A 20,906-nucleotide genomic window follows, 5' to 3' on the forward strand; every position below is an offset into this window, starting at 1 on the left:
ACTAATTCATCTCTCCTCCTTAGTTGAAGCATTTTCAAAAGGTATTCTTAGTTTCCAGAGAAACCTCCTTTATCCAAAATAGCTTTACATGACCTGACAGAAAAAGCTTATGTTCATCACCCCCAGTGAGAAATATGCTTCCACTGCATTTACAGATGTACAATGGGGCAAATACATAGCAAAAACCCCAAATTCATATTTGATAGTCATTTTAGTGATGATAAGCATTTCTGGGTATTGCACTTGTCAGAGGATTTCTCTGTGGATTTTCTAAAAAAGTTTTCCCAGAAAAGAAAGGCTTTAGCTACTTCTGAGTTTGCATCTTAACCCACTCTCGCACTTAATCTCCTTTAAAACAGTTAAATTTCCAATTTTGTTTAAAAGCCAAAGTCTCAAGCCCTACTTTTCCACATTGATACAAACCATCAGCTTCACTTCCATAGATTTTAAGATCTCTGTTCATTACTATTTCTGCTATATTCACTTCTCCATAAAAGGCCATCCAATGCTGGTAGCCCTACAGCAACAACAGCCAGGGCTAGGAACCAACCTCAGTAAGCACCTTACCTGGAGAAGGTGAAAGCCTTGAGCAGAATAATTTGCATAACTTCACTTCTGTGAATCTTCATTTAACACCCATGGGGAAAAAAAATACCAAAGGGGAAATCTCCTTCCTCTAAAACTCAGCATAGACTAAGATAGCAAATAAGCCTCTGCAGACACTGTTTCACATTCAAATCACATATATAGTTATGTTTGTTTAAAAGAAAGGAAGACACATAAATCTACTGTGGAGGCAGAAGAGGAACAGGGTATGAGTTGTTGCTACTAGAACACTAACTGACATCTAATCGGGCTTAGCATAGCCTGAGCTACCTATAGTATGACAAAGCTTAAGCTTAATCACTTAGGAGATTAATACACCTAGGTAAAGCCTTAATGAAAAAATCTGTTGAGCCATATCCAATTTTAACAATGTTCTAAATGTTACGCTAGCATCACCCAGATCCAGACATAGTTGACATAAACTGATTCAATAGCACAAAACAGGAACCTCTCAAGCCAAATAATCCAACAATATACAATCAGATCTCTCATGTATTTCATTTTGTTTCCTGCCTGGAGTACAGCTTGTGCACTCAAAACTCTAGGATTCCTTTACTCTTCCTCTCAGAAGTGTTTGGGTTTTGACGAGTTTTACTTGTCTTACTTTATTGAATTTCCCTTGTATGCTTCCAGAGACTTAGCTGCCTCACCAGCAGAGCCTACTAGAGTGACATTATCATATGATCAGAGAACTATCCATAAATATTAACTTATCTTAAAATATCTTCTTAATTATATTATCTTATCCAGAAGCCATATCTGACAAATGTTCAGATAACCTTCCCTTGCTGACCTGTCCAATACAGTCTGTAGATATTTATTTCAGTGTTCTGAAAGCAAAGCTGATAAAGCCAAATTCATGTCACTGCAGCCATTGCAAACCTCTCTCAACTATTCCCCATCCATGCATCAGAATTTTGGAATTTTTCTTTTCCTCTATCAACTTAATCATAGGAAAAGATGGAGCTGGTTGAACAAGCCACACATGATGTTCTTAGCTGCATCACCAGCTATACAGAATCATTTAGGTTGGAAAAGACCTTCAAGATCATCAAGTCCAACCTAGCACCGTCATCTACTGCCAGTGAGTATTTCATAGTGTCGTTCTATCTTCCAGCTGAGTCAAGAAAAGAACAAGGTTTGGGGATTATTTTTTTTTTTTGTTGGCTGTTGTTTGGGGTTATGTATTTTGTGTTGAGGGGGACTTCTTATTTTTGTTTTATCTTAGGGAAAAAAACACACTTGCTCTGGAATCATAACAAGTACAAAATTCAGTCAGTTTTCATAGTGGGAGAAATTCAGTCCCTTAGGGCCTTCAGGAGAACGCTGACCCTTCTGGACATACATCAGACTGCCTTCAGGTTTATCAGGTTTTTGTTTGGTTGTTTTTTTTTTTAAGTTGGCCAAAACAACTTCCCATGCTCTGAAGTTTTGGTATCTGCTCCCCAGCAGTTTCTTGACAGCGTTTGCTGAAAAAGGTGCTTAAGGAAGCCCCACAGACCTTGCTAGCAACATTTCTCCCTGACCTATCTGCTCTCAACCATCTCATCTGCTGTTGGTCCGTCACCTAACTACAGGCTGTGGAAGTAACTACTTTTTTTGCTACCCCTTTTGCAGCTATTTACAACACGGGGCTTATTATGCACTTCCTTACACATACACACACTTTTTTGTGATTACATTAGTTAGTCAGTAACATAGATGCTGTACTCATCTATCTCACCAAGGTGTTAGGAGAGCCTGCAGAATGAGAAGGGCACATTTGAGCCCATTATGAAGAAGCTATACTTCATGCCTCCTACTAATTAAAAGAACAGCATACAACTGCAAAATGTATGGTTAGTTTAAATGGATGGGTATTTAGGGAAATTAAAACAAACAAAAAAACCTCACGAGTACAGAAATCCACTTGAAGTGTCATAAATTGAGTTGCTTCCTTAGATACTTACGGAGCTGTGAGATAGCCTTCCAAGAAGCCAGCAGCATACATGATATCTTCATTGCTTAAGGTCTGGCTGCCATAGCCTGCTCTGATCTCCAGGACTCCCCAACCTGTTGTCTGTATACTGTTGTTGTAGAAACCATAAGCATCTCCACTCCTGTCCAGTGTATTCCTGACCTGAAGAGTTTTTTCAGCTTTGTTCCAGTACACAGTTGCATAGCGGATTTCTATGGTGGGGAAGAAAGGGGGCAAGGGAAACAAACAAACATAAGTAGGTATTTCCTATCCAATACTAAAATGTCAAGGCAATATTTTGGCAATTTAAAAAAGTTAATTTTATAGCTCTCCATCAGGTTTAGTTCTACTGTGGAGATCAACACTAATGTTAATGTACTGAAAAAAGGCACGAGAACCAACTGCAGTTTTAAAAAAAGCTTACAACTAAATATTCTCATGTTACTCTTCTAGACATTATCTACAACTCTTCCAGTGCAGAGCTCCAACATAGCTGAGTGTTGACATAAGATTCAGAAAATAATTTCCTTACCTGGTCCAGAAGACAATATATACAAACCTCACTGAAAACAACTTTAGGAGACAGCATGCCCTAGGAACTGAAAAGGATTATAAGCTACTGTTGGCTTTCTTTTTCACCTAAAGATTCAAAAAGTTGCAAAAGTTTTCAAAACTGACTTTCTGGGCAACTAGTCCTGGAGATGGCATAACAGAAGCACTAGGACTTAGTGAACCACAGTCTTAAAGACAAAAGCACCACACATATGCAATCCTTTATTAGACACACAATGCCCATCACCCATCTGGAATAGAATCAATCCCAAGTGTAAAATGAACAGGAAGTAAGGGCACTACACTGCTCAGAGTTCCACTTGGACTGTTTTAAGAAACATACTGATGTTTTAATCCTGCTGAGCTGAAGAACAAAGAGAAAGATACACTGCTTTCCAAAACAACTAACAAACAAAACCCCCAAAACCCCACACCCTACAATTCTAATTGAAACTTCCCTAAAGTGGAACATTACATCAGCTCTTTATTCAAGAGTGATCAAATCACTCACACAGTATTTTAAGTGAAAAACGTTAAAAACTCATGAGTCAGAGTTCCCAGAATTATATGAAAAGCTTTAAGGGATAAACTCACAAACAGTCCCTCTGAACAGCTGTACAGCCCTCTGGTGTATCATCAGCAAAGTTGCTGAGGGTATACTCTGACCCACTGCTGAGGTCATTAAGGAAGATGCTGAATAGTATCAACCACTGGCATATACCACTTGTTACCAGTCTCCAGCCAGACTTTGTACCACTGCACACTAGGTCAGGCTTTGTGATGTAGAGACACTTCTCATGGGAACAGAAGACACATTAGCAGAACCAGAATTTTAGTAGTGAAAAAACTTTGGTTTTTTCCCCCCATTCTATAAAAAGAAGCTGTTACATGGCTATTTAGAGATTAAGTCATTTCAGGGACTTGGAACACAGTGTTTAGAAACATGTTTTTCATCTGCCAGGTACTGAGGCTATTTAAAGGACTGAGACATGACAAACTTCGGGTAACTCTTCAAGCACCTATGTGCTTAGTTTTCTGTTGTCTCTTTAACTATCTTCTAATAATACATGCAGTAATTTCTACTTTTAGGTTAAGGGTAAACATGGAAATCACTCAAACTGAAAATTCTGTAAGCAGAAGAGCAGGCTGATAAGATTCATCACTGGAGAGAGCCGAAGGCCACCTTACAAAGCTAAAGCTTACACAGCAAAAAGAGTCAGGGAAAGGGAGGTCCTGTGAAGAAGTGGTGCAAATGCAGAACACAACTCGCCTGTCCAGCAGCAAGTGGGAAGGCTGATTCCAACCAAGAAGCCCACTGCAGGGCAGAGGAGAGACAGGCCATGTGCCCAGTACACAAAGGTGTTGAGGAATGGGTAGAAAGAGCAAGAACAAAGCAAGGCAAAGCATGATCATCTTCCCATCTCTTCAGGAGATTGTGGAAAGGTGGCAGGAAGTCAAGAGGAACCAGGGCAGCTGGGTATTGTTATTAGTGCCCGCAAACTAAATAGGTATGTCAGAGAAACTTTCTTCTGCCTAAAGGAAAATAGCTGTTCTTTTCTTTTGTAAAAGAAAGTTGATGCCAATGCCAGACAGACCTACCCGACACAGGCTGGGTTTCTTTGTTTTATGCTCTGCCAGAGCATGAACATTCAGAGCTATTTTCAAAAGTCAGAACAAACTTTTCAATTACCCTTGGAGTTTGCCCTGCCCCAAATTCACTACATGACAAATTTAAACTGAAGAAAACCAGGTCTCAAAGAGGATGGGAGAGAAGGGGAAACATTACATTACAGGATAATTTGCAACAAACCTTGAGAGGCCCTTAGAGGAATAGCATCAAGGTAGCTGTCATGGATGTAGTTTAACGATAATGCTGGAAAACACTATTCCCCATTACTGACTCTTTTTTTCAGTCACTCATCATCCCACCTCACCTTGATGCAGTTGGAGTTAAAATGACAAGCTTATAAATCTGTGTACACTTCAAATACACTTACGTTTCAATGTAATCAAAGCATTTACTATCACCTAGTCTGTTACAATTTTGTGGTGTTCATCGAAACAAGCAGGACTGCCTTTGCCAAGAAAACTGAAGAAAAGTATGACGCAGAACTGAAGTATAGTATGGAATACAGACACACAAGAAGCAACTGCACATTTCCAAACAATCCTGTTTGAGTTCTGAAACAACAGGAGCCTTTCCCTTGAATAATACTGGCATTCTTGTATTTATTTTTGAAGGCTGAGGCCCTAGCATCTCTTATCCTAGCAGTTGTATTGGTAAATTCTTGCATATAAATCAAATGCAACGTCTCCATGAACCTACAAATAATCCTTTCATCAAAGGTAAGACTTATTAGGGCTCTGAAGAACAAACAAACAAACAAAACCCCCTACAAAAACAAACAAAACCCAAACAAACCCACAAAACCAAAACATACAACCCCCAAACAAACAAATAAACAAAAAAGTGATACTGTGTGACTATTCCATAACAGTGTTGCTTGGAATAATACAAATAACACACCAAAGAACACACTATTTACTGCAATGAATGAGTCAAAATCCCAGGGGATAGGTCAGTGGAATCATCCTTTCCCTCCCTGCAATGAGCCAGCCAGGAGAACTGCACAGCATCAGCAATACACAGTTCTAGCACAACCACCAGAGTACTCTGTGGTGGGAGAGAGAAGTGGAAAAGTGCAATGACAAAACAAGTTTGGAAATAGGAGTTTCTTTTCCTCTCTTGCAGTCAGTAAGGACTGGGGGAAATCCTTCCTCAAACTGCCTGCTTTTAAAGATACATCAACCCTTCCGTTAAATACATATCCAGAAACAGGGACTTCAGTTAGGAGAGTGATGGAATTTCTATAGCAAGTAAGAAGTATCTGTCTTTTGTCAAGATTATTCCCTACATAATGGAAAAAGGAGCATATATCAGCCATGACTAGGAGGTGGTGGTAGTCCCCTTGGTTTTTAGGCTGAAATGCCAAATCTGTTCTCTGCCTTTTTGGGTCAATACAGGCATTTCCAACATTATTTAAAAACTGGAGATTGTCTTTTACTTGGTGGCAGCAGGAAAGTGGAAATACATAAATGTTTGTGAGAATATGGAGAAAGCAATTAAAGGAAATACTAAGCAAGAGGAGTAAGGCAAGATGAAACACAGGAGGAAAGCATATGCTGAGCAGGACATGAAAGAACAGAATTGACAGAAAAGATGAAGAATGAAAGAAAAGCAGTACAGAGATGGCCCAAGACCATCCAACAAACACACTACTTGATAACTCTCACTAATATTTATTAATAAATTATACCTAAAAAAATAACACTTGACATGGCTTAAGAATGCCAGAAAAGGCTGTTTTTATTTATGCTTTCCCAGCCATAAGTTGTTTTCAAAACATACATGTATCTAGTTAGGCTACTGGACCTTCTAATTGGAGGAATGAGTAGAACTCTTTTCCTTGAAGATGAAAAAAGTAAAAGGTCAAGGGGTGAGAAATAATACTCCTATTTTTCCTTAGACTGAGAAACAAGCCAACTCACAAGCAATGAAACACTGGTTAGGTCACATGTAACAAGCTAAATTAGCAACTACAAGCATCTCCTATGAATATGAAAACTACTGGCTTCCCTAACTATGAATTTTAATCTATATTTTCACCTATAGCTTTACAAAAGTGAAGTGTTTTTGTAGAACTGTTCCTCATAGATTCCACCTATAAACTTTCCACTAAATAAGGAAGATTTCACTCTCCTGTTTCACTGAAAACTAATTTTGCATCACTTTGAAATACAAAAAAAAAAAACTAGAACAAATTTGCACATCTGTTTTCAGCACATCCTCTCCTACAACTGAGAATCAGTAGTAAAGATTATATTCTCACAGTATAGCATTTAAATGTTTCAGGTCAACCTGAAGTAAAGATGTTTCTGTTTAATTTTATTATTTGATAGAGCTTGGCCTATTTTCCCATTAAAAATTTTACAGAATCACAGAATGGCTGAGGTTGAAAGGGACCTTGAAGATCATCTAGTTCCAAACCCCATGCCATGGGCAGAGACACCTTTCATTAGACTAGGTCGCTCAGGGTCTCATCCAGCCTGGCCTTCAACACGTCCAGGGATGGGGCATCCACAGCTTCTCTGGGCAACCTGTTCCAGTGCCTCACCACCCTCACAGTAAAAAACTTCTTCCTAACATCTAACCTGCCCTCTTTTCAGTTTGAAACTACTGCCCCTACATGCCCTTGTAAACAGTCCCTCTCTCTTCTTTTCAAAAGCCCCCTTCAGGTACTGGAAGACCACAGTGAGGTCTCCCCAAAGCCTCCTTTTCTCCAGGCTGAACTACCCCAGTTCTCAGCCCACCTTCATAGGAGAGGTGCTCCAGCCCTCTGATCATCTTTGTGGCTTCCTCTTGTCCTGCTCTAACAGGTCCATGTCTTTTTTTTTAAAGAACCATCCTTTTAACTATTTAAAGAAGGCTGTATATGTCTAAAGAACAAGTAAAATTGCAAAATGGAGTTATGATTAGAATCCATTACAAAACAAATATCAAGTACTTCAGGGCTTCTTTAGAGATTAGGTTAAATCACACAAGAAATTAACACGAAGACCAGTAATTTTCAAATAAAGGAGTAAATGCTTTCTGATCTGCTTGAATATAAGCAGTGTTTCCTATTCTACTGGCCTTAATTCATCCTATTTCCTCACACGTTTCAGGTCTAATTTTTCAATTTGCTTCCAACAGGCCTGTCATTATTTGAAGTCTAATCCCCTGATTTGTGCTTACATCAGAGAAAAGCAATATTCAAATGTGAACTATCAATTAAGAGTTTCAGTCTCATGTGGTTTTCATGTTCACAAGGATACTTACTAGTAAAGCTTAGCTAACACAGCAGATTTGCCAAAACAGTTATAGGTCCCCAGTACAGGTCATCCACCGAGGAAACAAAAATAATCGTTCAACAAGTAGCTTCACCAACATCAGAGTACCTCAATTTAAGCCGTTTTTATTAGAGAAAATTATCTAGAAACAGTTTCCAAACTGTATAGTGAAGAATCTTCAAGGCATTCAAAATGCTAAAGAACAATGAACCAATTAAAAAAAAACCACAATAAGGCATCTAGACGATTCACAATATTGAAAGCTATGTTTACTCCATTAAATAGCCTAAAGACATTTCTATTTGCTCCTTAGTTTTCTACCAGTACTTCAATTATGATGTTAGTTTCAGCTAATACCCAACTGATTTCTACTTCATACCCGAAACTAACTTTCACTTCCTTTGCATGATTCACAGCTGACCTCTTTATCCTACTAATGTAGTACTGAAGTGTTTGCCAACCCAGGTAAAATTTGAAAACTAGGTCTGCGAGATGAGGTAGGACAGTCCACAAAATTACACATATGTAACATTTTACAAACATTGAAACAACTGTTAGCTGAATTTCTCCTTGTTTTGTGGCAATTAGTAAATTAACTCGGAAATTCCCAGATGATAAGCACTTAATCCAGCCCTTAAGACCTTCACTGAAGGCAGCAGAATAGGGAGATATTGTGTCCCTGCCCATAGTAGGACTGTTGGAACAAGGTGATCCCTTTAACATCCCTTCCAACTCAAACCATTATGTGATTCCCTAAGATATCCAAAACACAGACCATGACCTGTACCCAACAAGCCAGCACTACAGTCTCAAGTCACTGCTGTAGGCCACAGCACCACTGCAAAGCATCCATCCTAAATGATTCCCATGCCTACATGTAACATTGAAAGCCAGCACTCGTGGGCGCTCAAGGTAACTTCCCATCTGTTGGATTCCTTAGTTTGGTTCCTCTTCTGGGAACTGGGAAGATGTTTTGGAAGCGTCAGCACCGAACACCCACGAGGCAGCCGGGCCGCCCCTGCCCGGCCGCGGGGGCACGAGGTGCCCCTGGAGCAGGGCGTGAGGCACCAGACCCCGACCGGCCCGAGGGTCCCCCGCGGGAAGCGGGGACTTGGCGGCCTCGCACCCGCGTCCCAGGCAGCACGGGCAGGAGGCGCGGCGAGGAGCGGCCGCACCAGGCGGGGCGCGGAGCCCGGCGGGTGCCCCGTGCGAGCCGCGCTGCCTCCCCCGGAGCCGCGGCACAGCCCGGGCCGGGCTACCCTTCCCGGCCACCGGGCACCCCCGGGACGGGGGGCACTCGCGGGGCTCGGGCAGCCCGGCTCTCTCCCTCCGTCCCGCCCACCCCGGCGAGGGGGCTTCGTGCCGGCCGCCCCCCCGACGCCCGCTCGCCTCACCTGCGCGGCCGCCCGCTGCCACCCACAGCAGGACGAGCCCCCAGCAGTAGCGGCACACGCCGCCGCCCGGCCGGGCCATCCTGCCGCTCCTACGAGCGCCGGGAGGCGGCGGGACTTTAAGAAGTTCCCTCGCTCAGGGCAGGTCTCGGCGCTGCCCCCGCCTCCTCCGGCGCCCGCCCCGGCCGCGGTGCCCCGTGCTGAAGGTGTCCCTGGCGGGGCGACGGTTTTTCCCCGCGCCGGCCGCCGGGATGTGCGTCGGGATGTGCCCGGGAGCGGCCGGCATCTGTCTTGACCCAGTAGTTGTTTGGAGCCCCCAAGGGTTGGCTGGTGGCGGGGGTCACTCCCGGCCGAGGTCCGACCTCGCAAGACACTGAGGGGAGGGCCCCAGGCGAGTGCCTCCGGCGCCGTTGGGCTTCTCAACAGTGATTAACCAAAAAGGGGCGAAGGTTTATCAGGAAAGGCCTCCGAAAAGCAGCAGGAGTAGGGTGGTGCCTTGTCAAACTACGCGTTTTGCATCACAGGAAGGGCAGCTTTCAGCTCTGTTGGGAACAGCAACTGTCCTGTGTCCCAGCAGAAAAAATGAGGGACAGACCTTTTCCTAGGTTTTACAGGTAGAAAAAACTTTTCATGGGGTTTTCCCTTGAACCCCATTGGTTCAGATTATTTTTAGGCACTGTTGTTTTCTGAACCCCACTGGTTGAGATCATTTTTTTGGCACTATCGTTTTGTTTCTCCCAGTGTTGGATATTCTACCACTGTCCTAAAAGAGCTATTTATTTGAACTTTGTGTTTCAGTAATTGTTTAAGACAGTTCAAATTTGATACCAGTGCCTGTAATAGCCTCATATAACAAGGTCGCATGCCAACCAGTTCAGGCCAAGTAGCAAGCCTTGGCCTCAAGCCCAGGGTAAGAGCACTGAAACACCACTGTTGGCTGCAGGGATCGTTCCATACCCATCACTGCTTTGTTCTGAGCCGCTCTTAGAGATAAGCAATAAACACGGTGCTGTTACCTTTTTTTTTTTTTTTTCCCTCCCCAGTGAAAATTAACTCTTAAGTGTCTAAAAGTGTCTAATCATGAATGGATTGTGTGTTTGCTTTGGAGGAATATTTTCCAAAGTTTTTTCCAAATGAGAAACTCACCTCTGTCACATACTTCTCTCAGTTTGACTACGCTGGTAAAGTAAAACAGAAAATTATATTTGCCATAGAATTCCCTGTATAGGATTATAATGGGAGAAAAAAAGGTATTTAAAACAGGAGTTGGAGGCATGTGAGAACTAGGATGGAGAGCACAAATACACGATGCTGAAACAGGAGGTGAGTGTGGATGAGTGACGAGTGATGTTCCTCAGGAGTCAGTATGGGGACAGGTGCTGTTTACCATCTTTGTCAGCGGCATGGACTGAGCTTGAGTGCACCTTCATCAAGCTGGCTGATGATACCAAGCTGTGGTGCCGTCGACATGCTGGAGGGAAGGGATGACATATCTAGAGGGGCCTTGACAGGCTTGAGAGGTGGGTCTGTGGGAATCTCTTTTCAACAAAGCCATCTGCAGACCCCAGACATGGGACAGGGCAATCCCAAGCACAAATACAAGCTGAGCAGAGAACGGATTGAGAGCAGGCCTAGAGAGAGACTTGAGGTCTTGGTCAGCAAGAAGCCCAACATGAGCCAGCAATGTGCATTTGCAGTCCAGAGAAGCCAAGCATATCCTGGGCTACATCAAAAGCAGCATGACCAGCAAGTCAAGGGAGGTGATTCTGCCCCTCTATTCCACTCTTGTGAGAACACACCTGCCTATGTGGCCCCAAACATAAGAAACACATGGACCTGTTGGAGCGAGTCCAGAGGAGGGCCCTGAAGATAATCAGAGGGCTGGAGCACCTCTCCTGTGAAAACAGGCTGAGAGAACTGGGGTTGTTCAGCCTGGAGAACAGAAGGCTCCTTATAGCACCTTCCAGTACCTAAAGGTCCCTGCCAACCCAAACTATTCTATGACTCTATGTATGATAAAAATGAAGTAGGAGCGAATCTGAATATGACCCAAAGCTGCAAAAGTCATGTTGGGTGTTTGGAAAGATTCTCTTCCCTATGCTCCCAGACCAGGGATTCTCAGAAAACCTTTCTTGTGTGTGTGAGTTAAGTCCAAATGAATGGTGATGAAGCCAAAATCCTTTGCACTTGGAGAACAAAATTATATCTCACCCTAGGTTTTTCATATAACACTTCATTGCTTGAAAAAAAAAACCAAGCAGGAGAGGTGGATGACTGGACCTTCAGTGACAGATTTCTGATGGTAGGGCACTTTTTGATCTAACATTTGATAATAAAATGCAATGATAAGACATTGTATCTAAGACAGATTCAAACCTGAAATCAGGAATAATTTTTTTAAAAGAGTAGTCAAAGTTGATTTTACTGTGATGTATAGGTAACAGATATGTGCAGGGACAGAACCATGTGGAAAACAAACCTATCAAAAGATAGTCCGTCAACTCATTGCTGACTTATTTGCTTTAAAATAATTTGTATTTCAGAGGTGTCAAGGATGGATCCCATAGAACTCCTCTTTAAAAATTGCCTTATGTCACTTCAAAGATCAGAACAGCTCTGCTTGAGATAGTAGTAGTGGTGGGCTTCTTCAGGCTTGATGAGTCCAGCACTTGTCACTGCATTACAGCTACACATGCTTAGCATATCAGATTCAGCAACAGCCCAGTGGTGCCCAGTAGCAGAGCCCTCACACCCAAGAATAGACAAAGCTTGTTGACTGGCACCACAAGGCTTTATACTTTTTTACTGTGCTGATATTCTTTCTAATGCATACCAGTTTTAGAATACCAATAATTTTTTTCTATCCTCCTCCAAATGAATTCTTACATTAGATCATAGACAGAAGACGGTGTGGTAGTAGTGCCAGTTTAAGATTGGTTACGTATAATGTGAAAGCTGTGGCTGCTGGTTACACATTTTATACTCTTTCTCTCTATCATGTTCTTGGGTGAAGGAATTTACATTCATCGGGCAAGAGTACAAGCTCTTCAACACCTCATTATTTAATTTTTCCAGGAATCTTTGCACTCCAAATCTATTTACATCTTCGTTGTTCTTTTTGTGCATGTGTGTGCTTTTACAAAACCAATTTATATTGATAAAGAAGAAACACAGGAATTGGCTTGCTCTTTTTAAATGTTATGTTTACTTGAAAAAAATGCTGTTTAAAACCAATGATTTTGCACCAATTTTATCATTTGAATACTGAGCAATGTTGGACAATGGTGGAAGAATTAGCTCTGCTTTGAAAGCCACCAAGGCACAAAAAGGCCCTTGCAAAAGTTTCACTCAGTAGATGTTATTACTTCATATGAATGCTGATTTTCTTTTGCATGTGTCCCCTGTGCTTTTGTTGCTTTTTAAAGCTGTTTATTAATATAAATGCCAAGGTGTCAGTTAATGAGTGAGTCATTTGAGTAAAACCTGCTTGTTTTGGAAACTGCATCCAAAAACTGAATTGAAAGATTCTGAGGTTAAGGAGTTCAGATAATTTTATTTCCTTAATTTCTGTTTCACTTCTGGTTTGAGGGCAGAAGCAGAAGTGGTGAAGAGATATGAAAGTGTCTGGTTTTGGAAGAAAGTTTCATTTTTCAGGCCCAGGAGATTCAGATAAGCTTTAGAAGCCATATTTCTGGAGTAACATCCCAATGTAAATAACAGAAGTGTTGCCTCTTGAACAAAGTCAGCTTGATTAAACAAAACATGTGAGACACAGGGAAAACAACAGGAGAGGCAAAATAGCAACATTATCCAGGTTTTACATATGTTTTATTTGGTGTTATTTTCAAATATATTACAGCAAATCTTTCTTCAAATAAAAGTTACAAATTGAATGCAACATTTAAAAATCATGACAAATTAAGGGTTTACTGTGAATATTTTCAGAAGTGGATTATTGAACAGACTATCACAGTTATAAAAATAAAACTAACTCAACCAAAAAACCTTACTATTTTCCAGACTCAAGTTTCAGATGTTTTCATTTACCTCAAATCAGGCTGCTTGTGTCCTGCTGAAGTCATCCAACAATTTCAATGTTACGGTGAAGAGAGGTTTGATTTACTGGATAGCAGGTCAGACGGTAGAAAGGATGCTTGGAAAGGTATTTTCTTTCTCCTCTAGCTGAAAGTGTAAGCCTTCAGCCTTCACATGAAGTTCTCCAGAGAGTTGCTGCAGCTTCTTGAGTCACACTAGACATTCAGTTTTAAACATATGTGGTAAAATTCTCTGCGCTGACCAGTTGCAGGTATTCCAGGGTACCTGATCGGTAGCTAGCTACCCGTGAAAGCTCCTGCGCCTTGGAGCCTTCATTTTCCCTTTTCTGAAGACTATTGGTTATCATCTCTGCTAAGTCATCTTGTAACCGCTGCTGATTCTCCCTGAAAACAACAGGATGGAAAAAAAATTCAGTGAGTCACATGTTTATAGTGATCGCCAGGTCCCCACTGTTTTTAAAATGTTTCTATCCCACATCTGTCTTAATGACATTCACACGCTACTGATAAAAATAGTGGACAGGACCAAATTCAGCCTCTGAATTTGGGAATAGAAGTCAGGATTTCCATGTGAGTTTTCCAGATAGTATGGAGCAGTGTCTTTGCACAGGAGATCTGCTGCTGTGTCATTACTGACCTTCCAAAAAAATCATGATCATTTGCATGAGAAGGAAAACACGAATTAGATTCAATCCCAATCAAAATAGGTTCTAGCTCTCAACACCATTACTGGCACCAGCACTTCCACTATTCAACTTCAGGTGGCCTTTAGTAACAGAGTTGCCATCTTTTCAGAAATTTCTTCAGTATATCTGGCTTTTGCTGGAGTACCACACAAATGACAATTTTTAAGGGGCAGTCCTATATGAGGAAGTTAAAACAAAAACATCACTGTGATCCAGCTCAAGAGGTACTTTCACTAGTTGAATTCCAGAAGAATTTGCAATTGGGTAATTCTGATAGTCTCAAAATAGATCATATAAATTTTAAAAAAGGAGGTCTGAGTTTATGAAAGAGATGTACCATAGAAGTAGTCTTGATAGTATTTCCTTCCCAGCTCAAACACTTGTATTTTCCATTTCAAAAGTAACAAAGTTCATGAGATTCTATAGTAGATTAAAAACTTGATTATTTCTGTTTTGCTAATGCCCTGATAAAACCCTCATCTTTCGCTTAGCCTCCTCTTTTCTCTAATGTACTAGGAATAAATGGGCAAAGAATTTTATTCATGCAATGGACACATTGTGTAAGACTCAAAACTTTTGTAGTAGAATTAATCTGTAACATTTACTTACGCCTTTAAAATGAGAAACTTCCACAGTGATTGAGTTTGCAGGAAATAATGCAGTATTCGTATGCAAAATACATACTAAATAATTGCAACAAGTTATCCTGACTTCAGTTTTGCATAGTTTCTCAAAAACAACTCTTCCACTATTGCTGTATTTTATTAAATTCTAATGTAAAATGATGGCTCAGTTCCAGGACATCAACCTCATATTTTTTCCTGGTAACTTCTCTCTTAAGTGTTAGAAGGTAAGCTCTCGTTCAGTTTTTAAAGACTTTATTCCTGTGTAATACTATAGTAACTTTGTTCACCTCTTGTAGCAGAAACTGCTTGAAATCCTGCAAGTTTCATTCCTTCTACAAATTTCCCTACAAGAGCTCACAGGCTCTTTTCTGGTATTAGAGAGAGCTGCACATTCAGTTGTGGTTATGCTCTTCCCATACTATGACACACAGGTGCCACTAGGACTAAATTTTTGGGAATATTGATGTTTTTCATTTTTCTGTCCATGTTTTGCAATTATATCAGCAACTTGTCCTGTAAGACTTACTTCCCTTCCAAGGAAATGAACCTGCTAAATGCTTATATAGACAAATAACCTTAGGTACACACATAGTCCCACATCATGAATATTTACATATTTATATGTATATACACTGTTAAGCCTCTAACTACTGAAGATAAGTTCAATAGTATAAAAAATCCACAACAAGTGCCAGGGAGCAACAATGAAGGCTAAAGCACAAACAATGGGAATTTCTCTTCCCTTTTCACATATAAAGACCATCTTACACAGAAGGAGGTGTTGGAAGATTGTATTTCTTGTCCTCAGTACCCGTCAACCAGTAGGTAATCTCTGTTCCTCTGCCCTAAATATGTATGACAAAGAAAAGAAAGCACAACCTTGGGATTAGAATGGAATTCCCTGTAGTTGATTTACTTAAATAATACTGTATTGCACATTGCCGTGTTTGCCTCTGCTTTTTGGTGCTGACGGCAAAGGATTAAAAATCAGATGTTAGAAGAAGAATAATGGGGGGAGATTGCAGCTGCACACCCACTTCCTTGTTCCATGACCTGAAATACACACCATGGGAGAGGTGAGCTGTGCTGCCTGCCATCAGCTCCCAAGGACAGACAAGTGTAATAGACTGAAATAAATGGATTGTAGAGGGACAGTCAGATATCAGAGTGTAAGCAAATTAACAATAGATTCAGCTTCCCTTTTAACAGATGAGTTCACTCCACAATTTTCTGTTCCAAGTGGTATATTTCATTTATTCTCCACATCTTTATGTTGTGATTTTATTTACGCCTTCGGGAGCTCTTCATTGCCTGCATTGTCTTTATAGAAGTCTCTTCAACCACTAGAGGCTGTGATACCAATTGATCTGTGACCCTTTTTCCCCAGCTGTTAATTAAGTTTGTGGTACTCTCAGCTATATAATACTTTTTACTATCCCTCTTCTCTGTATTCCTGCATGTGCATGGTAAAGGTTACCTTTAAGTATGTTTCTCCTCTCACTTCATACTGGAATTGGCAGTCTGTTCTTTTCAGGATGTTAATAGTGGAACCACTTACATGAATCCTTAGAGCTAAAAAATAAAGAGACAATGAAAGCTCAACCTGGAAACTTACCGCGTAATCACAAGTATATGTGAAAACTGGATGCTATAGCAGAAGTTCCTTCAATTGTTATCAACATAAATTCTGAGAGTTAAATCAAAAGAGAAGCAATTGCTGTATGAAAAAACTGACTCCACGACATGGTATATCTAGGGAGCTGGTACAGCTGTTGATCTGAAATACAGGTAACAATGATATCTGTAGTATTTAGATGCCAAAAGGGAAAAGAATAATTGTTAGTCATCTGTACAGAGAATGGTCATGGGAAAACACTGGGCAGAAGGAAAAAAACTGGCTCTTGGCACAGTTCCCTAATGCTGAAGTTGAAAACATAATTGCTTCAACTTAAAATACACAGTCAGTATATTTACTCAACCAAGCTGTAATAAAATTCTAGGGCAAACTAAAATCTACACTTCATAGAGTAAAATTAATCCAGGCATATGAGTATCATATCTTCCAGAGGAATTCAGGCAGTGAAACAGTCTACAAACTCCCCGTTACCAGCACTGAAGCATGAATAAGGAACAACTCTTCTTTGCCCAGTGAAGTGCCCACTGTCACTTTGGACAGTTAAATAATTAGTAATCAAAACAAATAGCGCTTCTTTATCTCTAAAACTTCTGCAAGCTGATAATAAATCGTTCTCAGCTGAAAACAGACACTTTGGTCACAAACTAAGCAATAGCCTTTGGTCCCGTTACACTGACAGCTAAAATTAAATCCTTACGCAAGCCTGTGGATTCCATCCGCGAAGCTGTGTTCACTGTATCTCCAAACAAGCAGTAACGAGGCATTTTTATTCCAACCACACCAGCCGCACATGGACCTAGGAATGAGATGCAGAGCATTACAAAAGGTGGATCAAGAGACTATTTGTTTGGGAGGTGTCTCACTATTGCAGAGCAGTACAGTGCATGCTGGAGCTCTGCATTCCTTACCGATGGCAATACTCTGTACCTCACTTCCTATAATATCTTGTGGTCTCCCACTCCAAACCAAGCCTAGCTTTGTTAGTCTTGCATAATCTAGTAAGAGCATAAAAAGGACATAGCTGCACAGTGTTAATTGTATTAAAGCACAATTTCTATGCAGAAAAAAACAAACTCCAGTTATTAACTGTCAGGTTTGGAAACGAGAAAAATAGAATAAGCTTCATTACAGAAGGGTGCATAGTGGAGCCTCAGTTTCCCAGTGCCTCAGACACTTTCTCTGATATGTTCCTCCCTTGGCAGCTGGGGTTCAAGTGGTTAATGAATTTCCCAAAGTTGTTGAACTATCTGGTGTTCCCCTTTAATAAGAAGCATTCTATAGATAAATCAAAACATTAATTCCTGCATAGGCTTGACAGAATTTTGCTTCCAAAAGCATAAAATACAGGCCTGCACTTTTTGTCTAGATAAGCATAGCTGCCCATGACTGATCTCTACTTTTGTCAGGGAGGAACAATCTATGAAGACTTATTTGATACAACCGCTTTAATCACACCAGGAACAATGGCAGTTGCTCATCCTAGCTACTGACTTAAGCTGTGAAAGAATGGGTAGGGGTTATTTCACTACAGGGGAGCAAAACAGTGACATTTTATTTCTGTTGCTTTTCCTCTAGGTACATTTTTTTCAACCTTATTCCTCATGAGGAGAACAATCATGTATGATGTACTTGTATGGGAGTCAGTTCTTTTCAAAAACAAGGCAACAACATTGTCATTGTTTATCTAGCACTACTGTGTACCAGAGTGAATTCCAATGCGAATCCACACAGGCAGACCCGGCAGATGTCTCAGTTCAAAAGATCCCATGAAGCTGAGGATGTCCAGAGCCATCATGGAGATGTCTACTGCATGCCGGTTGCCATTCCTCTTTGGTAAACCACTCACCACCATGTAGGCATCGCCAATGGTCTCCACCTGTGGAAACAAAATTAAAACTCACTATCTGCAGACTCAGAAAAGTACATTCTTAGTTAAAAGCAAAAAGGTTTTATCAGATCCTCTTGCTCATGATTAAACATTTCTTCCCTGGAGAGCAGAATTGATTAGTTTAAGGTAGCTGACACCATTTGGGAATATGAGTGTTTATACCCTGCATACCTGTTAACAAATCTGTGAGCACATAGTATAGAAAATTTGGTATAAGCAGGCATATTGAAAGCACACTGAAATGAGGTAATCCTGACCTGTTTTTCTCTCTTTTGTCTTTGCTTAGAAGGCAGATTCCCAAATCCACCACATTATGCAAATTGATTTGTATGTCCCCTGGTTGTTAACTGAGCAAAAGTGCAGAGCTAATCACCTTGTAAACATCATGATGGTCAAGAATGTGGTCAAAGTTCTTGTAGATATCATTCAGCATATCTACCACCTCCATAGGGGTGCTATATTTGCAGAGTGTGGTGAAGCCAACGATGTCACTGAAGTAGATAGTGACTTCTTCAAAGAACTCTGGCTCTACCAGGCCAGTCTCCTTCAAAGACTTTACTACTGGCCTGTGGAAATAGAGAAGGCAGGAAGACAGATGAGTAGCATTTTCTATTAAAGGTATTTTTTCATGCAACCCAACCACATCATTGCTTTCTGTTTAGGAAACATCAAATAGTTTGCTGAAAACTGCCACTGTAATCGGATTTTAGATGCCCATAATGCCTTTCAGCCAGGAACCTCAAAGCACTTACTAATGGTAATTAATGTGCTACAGCCTTACAAAATCTAAGTGTGTTAATAGCCTTGAGGAAACTGAGACACAGGCAACTGAGCTTCTTGGTTAAGGTCAGAAACAGGGATATTGAGTCAAATTTAAAACTGAAATTCTAAAATTTCTGACATGTAGACCTATATTCTACCCATACAATGAGTAAGAACAAACATATTTTTCTGTTTTCCCAGTGTAGAAGTAATTTTGTCCTGATAATTACATCACCTAATCCTGATTTCAGATGAGGTATCATGGTCTGATAATTTCATGGGAAAAAACTCAATACCATGACAGTCAATATCTATTCAGAGAGACCTTCATTGTCTTGCAATTCTAAATCCAGGAAAATATCTGTTCCTAGTTGGAGATATTAGAAGAGAATAACTGAAAAAGATGCAGAAAATTATAGGGTTTGCACAATGTTGTGTTCCATCTACAGTGAGACAATAATAGGGTGGTAGGACCAACAAAGAGTGGATTCCTTGTTGCACTGTCTATACAACCAGATCATTTCAAATTTCCCCCAAAACTGGATTGAATGAACTTTTTTTTTTAAAGATGAGTCACTAAAAAGGTTTTATCTTTTTTTAAGATAAAGTCAATACTCTGACTACTAAAATAGCCTTGAAAATAGTAATGACATAACAGGGTACTTTTCCCATTGCAAATGGATGCAATACCAAAATTACTGGCATTACCAATATTAGAATATCAGTAATACTTATCCTATATCATAGGATAAGTATTTTTCATTCTCTGAAGAATCCATCTAGCCCAGTATGGCCCAGCCAACCTCAGCCCCTCTGTTGCATTGTTAAACCCCAGCCTGAAATCGGACTGCATTCCTGCTATCCAGCTGGAGACACTCCCTCTACCTAGGAAGGTGCTGGACCAGAACAGAGCTCTGTGATGGGAGGTCTCTGTAGATCTATGTGTTCCAAGAAAAGACATGAAAAAGAGGCTTGTACTGGAAAGGGGGATCCCGTGCATGAATACATGTTGAGGAAAGATAATGGGTCCCACTACCATCTTGACATGAAACTCCACCATGGGGTGGAGAGAACAGGGACAGTTGCTGCTTCTTAGATTAGAGGGGAAGGAAATAGAACATTAATATTAATCCCATCTCCTGCTCTGCAAGAATCAGGTGATATATGTAAATAAAATGCCAGAGAAAATCCTCCCAGCCAGTTACCTTGGAAGTAACATGAAATTAAGCCTGTCTGCTCTGTCTCGCTCTGCTTTGTATAGCTCTGTCCTTTCCTCCACCAGGTGTTCCAAGTTCCGTGAGTACAGCTGTAGACGCCGGATCAGGGTATCCATGTAGCTTTCATTGGTCTGGCCATGGAAGTTACTGCAAGTAACAGAATTACACAGGAGTCAAGAAGAAAGATTGATAGGCATTCATTGTTGAGAGCAGCCAAAAAGAGGCAAGAAAGGAGCAATGGAAAACTTCTCCAATGTTTGACTTCCATGTAGTTAGAATGCAAAATGCCTCAAATGCACCATTCTTTTACTTGCTTGGAGGGCTTATGGATATGGATTGAAAGTCAGTGATCCATGCTTGTCAGTTGCAATTGGTAATTCTTAAAGCACCCATCATCTATCACCTAGCCCTGATAATATTGTCAGTTCCAGATTGCTTTGGGTAATCCATGAACATTCATTTGTAAAAAGTAACTGAGAAGCTCAAATTCTGAGAAGAAGCTAAAAATAGTAGGTAGAATATTGCATATAGTGTTTAGATGGGGCTTCAGCCAGAACGATTAAGACAATTTGGGGCTGTGTGTTCTGAAAACAGAACAATACAGTAGAACAAAGAGCAGCCCCTGGGCTAGTCTTACTCA

General features: G+C 40.7%; 2 protein-coding genes across 2 annotated transcripts in view; both read right to left on the minus strand.

The window, feature by feature from the left end:
• The window catches only part of PLBD1 (phospholipase B domain containing 1), a 38,181-nt gene extending 28,453 nt beyond the window's left edge, over positions 1–9,728 (minus strand). Inside the window, exons 1-2 of the mRNA XM_050325298.1 lie at positions 9,400–9,728; positions 2,556–2,775 (exon numbers count right to left, since the gene is read on the minus strand). Of these exons, the coding sequence (XP_050181255.1) occupies positions 2,556–2,775; positions 9,400–9,478 (299 nt within the window). The 5' untranslated portion in view covers positions 9,479–9,728. The remainder of the gene's footprint in view (positions 1–2,555; positions 2,776–9,399) is intronic.
• Positions 9,729–13,336: 3,608 nt separating this feature from the next.
• The window catches only part of GUCY2C (guanylate cyclase 2C), a 43,233-nt gene continuing 35,663 nt past the window's right edge, over positions 13,337–20,906 (minus strand). The window contains exons 21-27 of the mRNA XM_050325291.1: positions 20,255–20,413; positions 18,661–18,853; positions 18,101–18,275; positions 17,097–17,195; positions 16,241–16,335; positions 15,532–15,608; positions 13,337–13,835 (exon numbers count right to left, since the gene is read on the minus strand). Coding sequence (XP_050181248.1) covers positions 13,661–13,835; positions 15,532–15,608; positions 16,241–16,335; positions 17,097–17,195; positions 18,101–18,275; positions 18,661–18,853; positions 20,255–20,413 — 973 coding nt within the window. The 3' untranslated portion in view covers positions 13,337–13,660. The remainder of the gene's footprint in view (positions 13,836–15,531; positions 15,609–16,240; positions 16,336–17,096; positions 17,196–18,100; positions 18,276–18,660; positions 18,854–20,254; positions 20,414–20,906) is intronic.

The sequence above is a fragment of the Myiozetetes cayanensis genome, unplaced genomic scaffold (genome assembly GCF_022539395.1).
Source record: "Myiozetetes cayanensis isolate MyiCay16 unplaced genomic scaffold, myiCay2020 scf3, whole genome shotgun sequence".
NCBI lineage: Eukaryota > Metazoa > Chordata > Aves > Passeriformes > Tyrannidae > Myiozetetes > Myiozetetes cayanensis.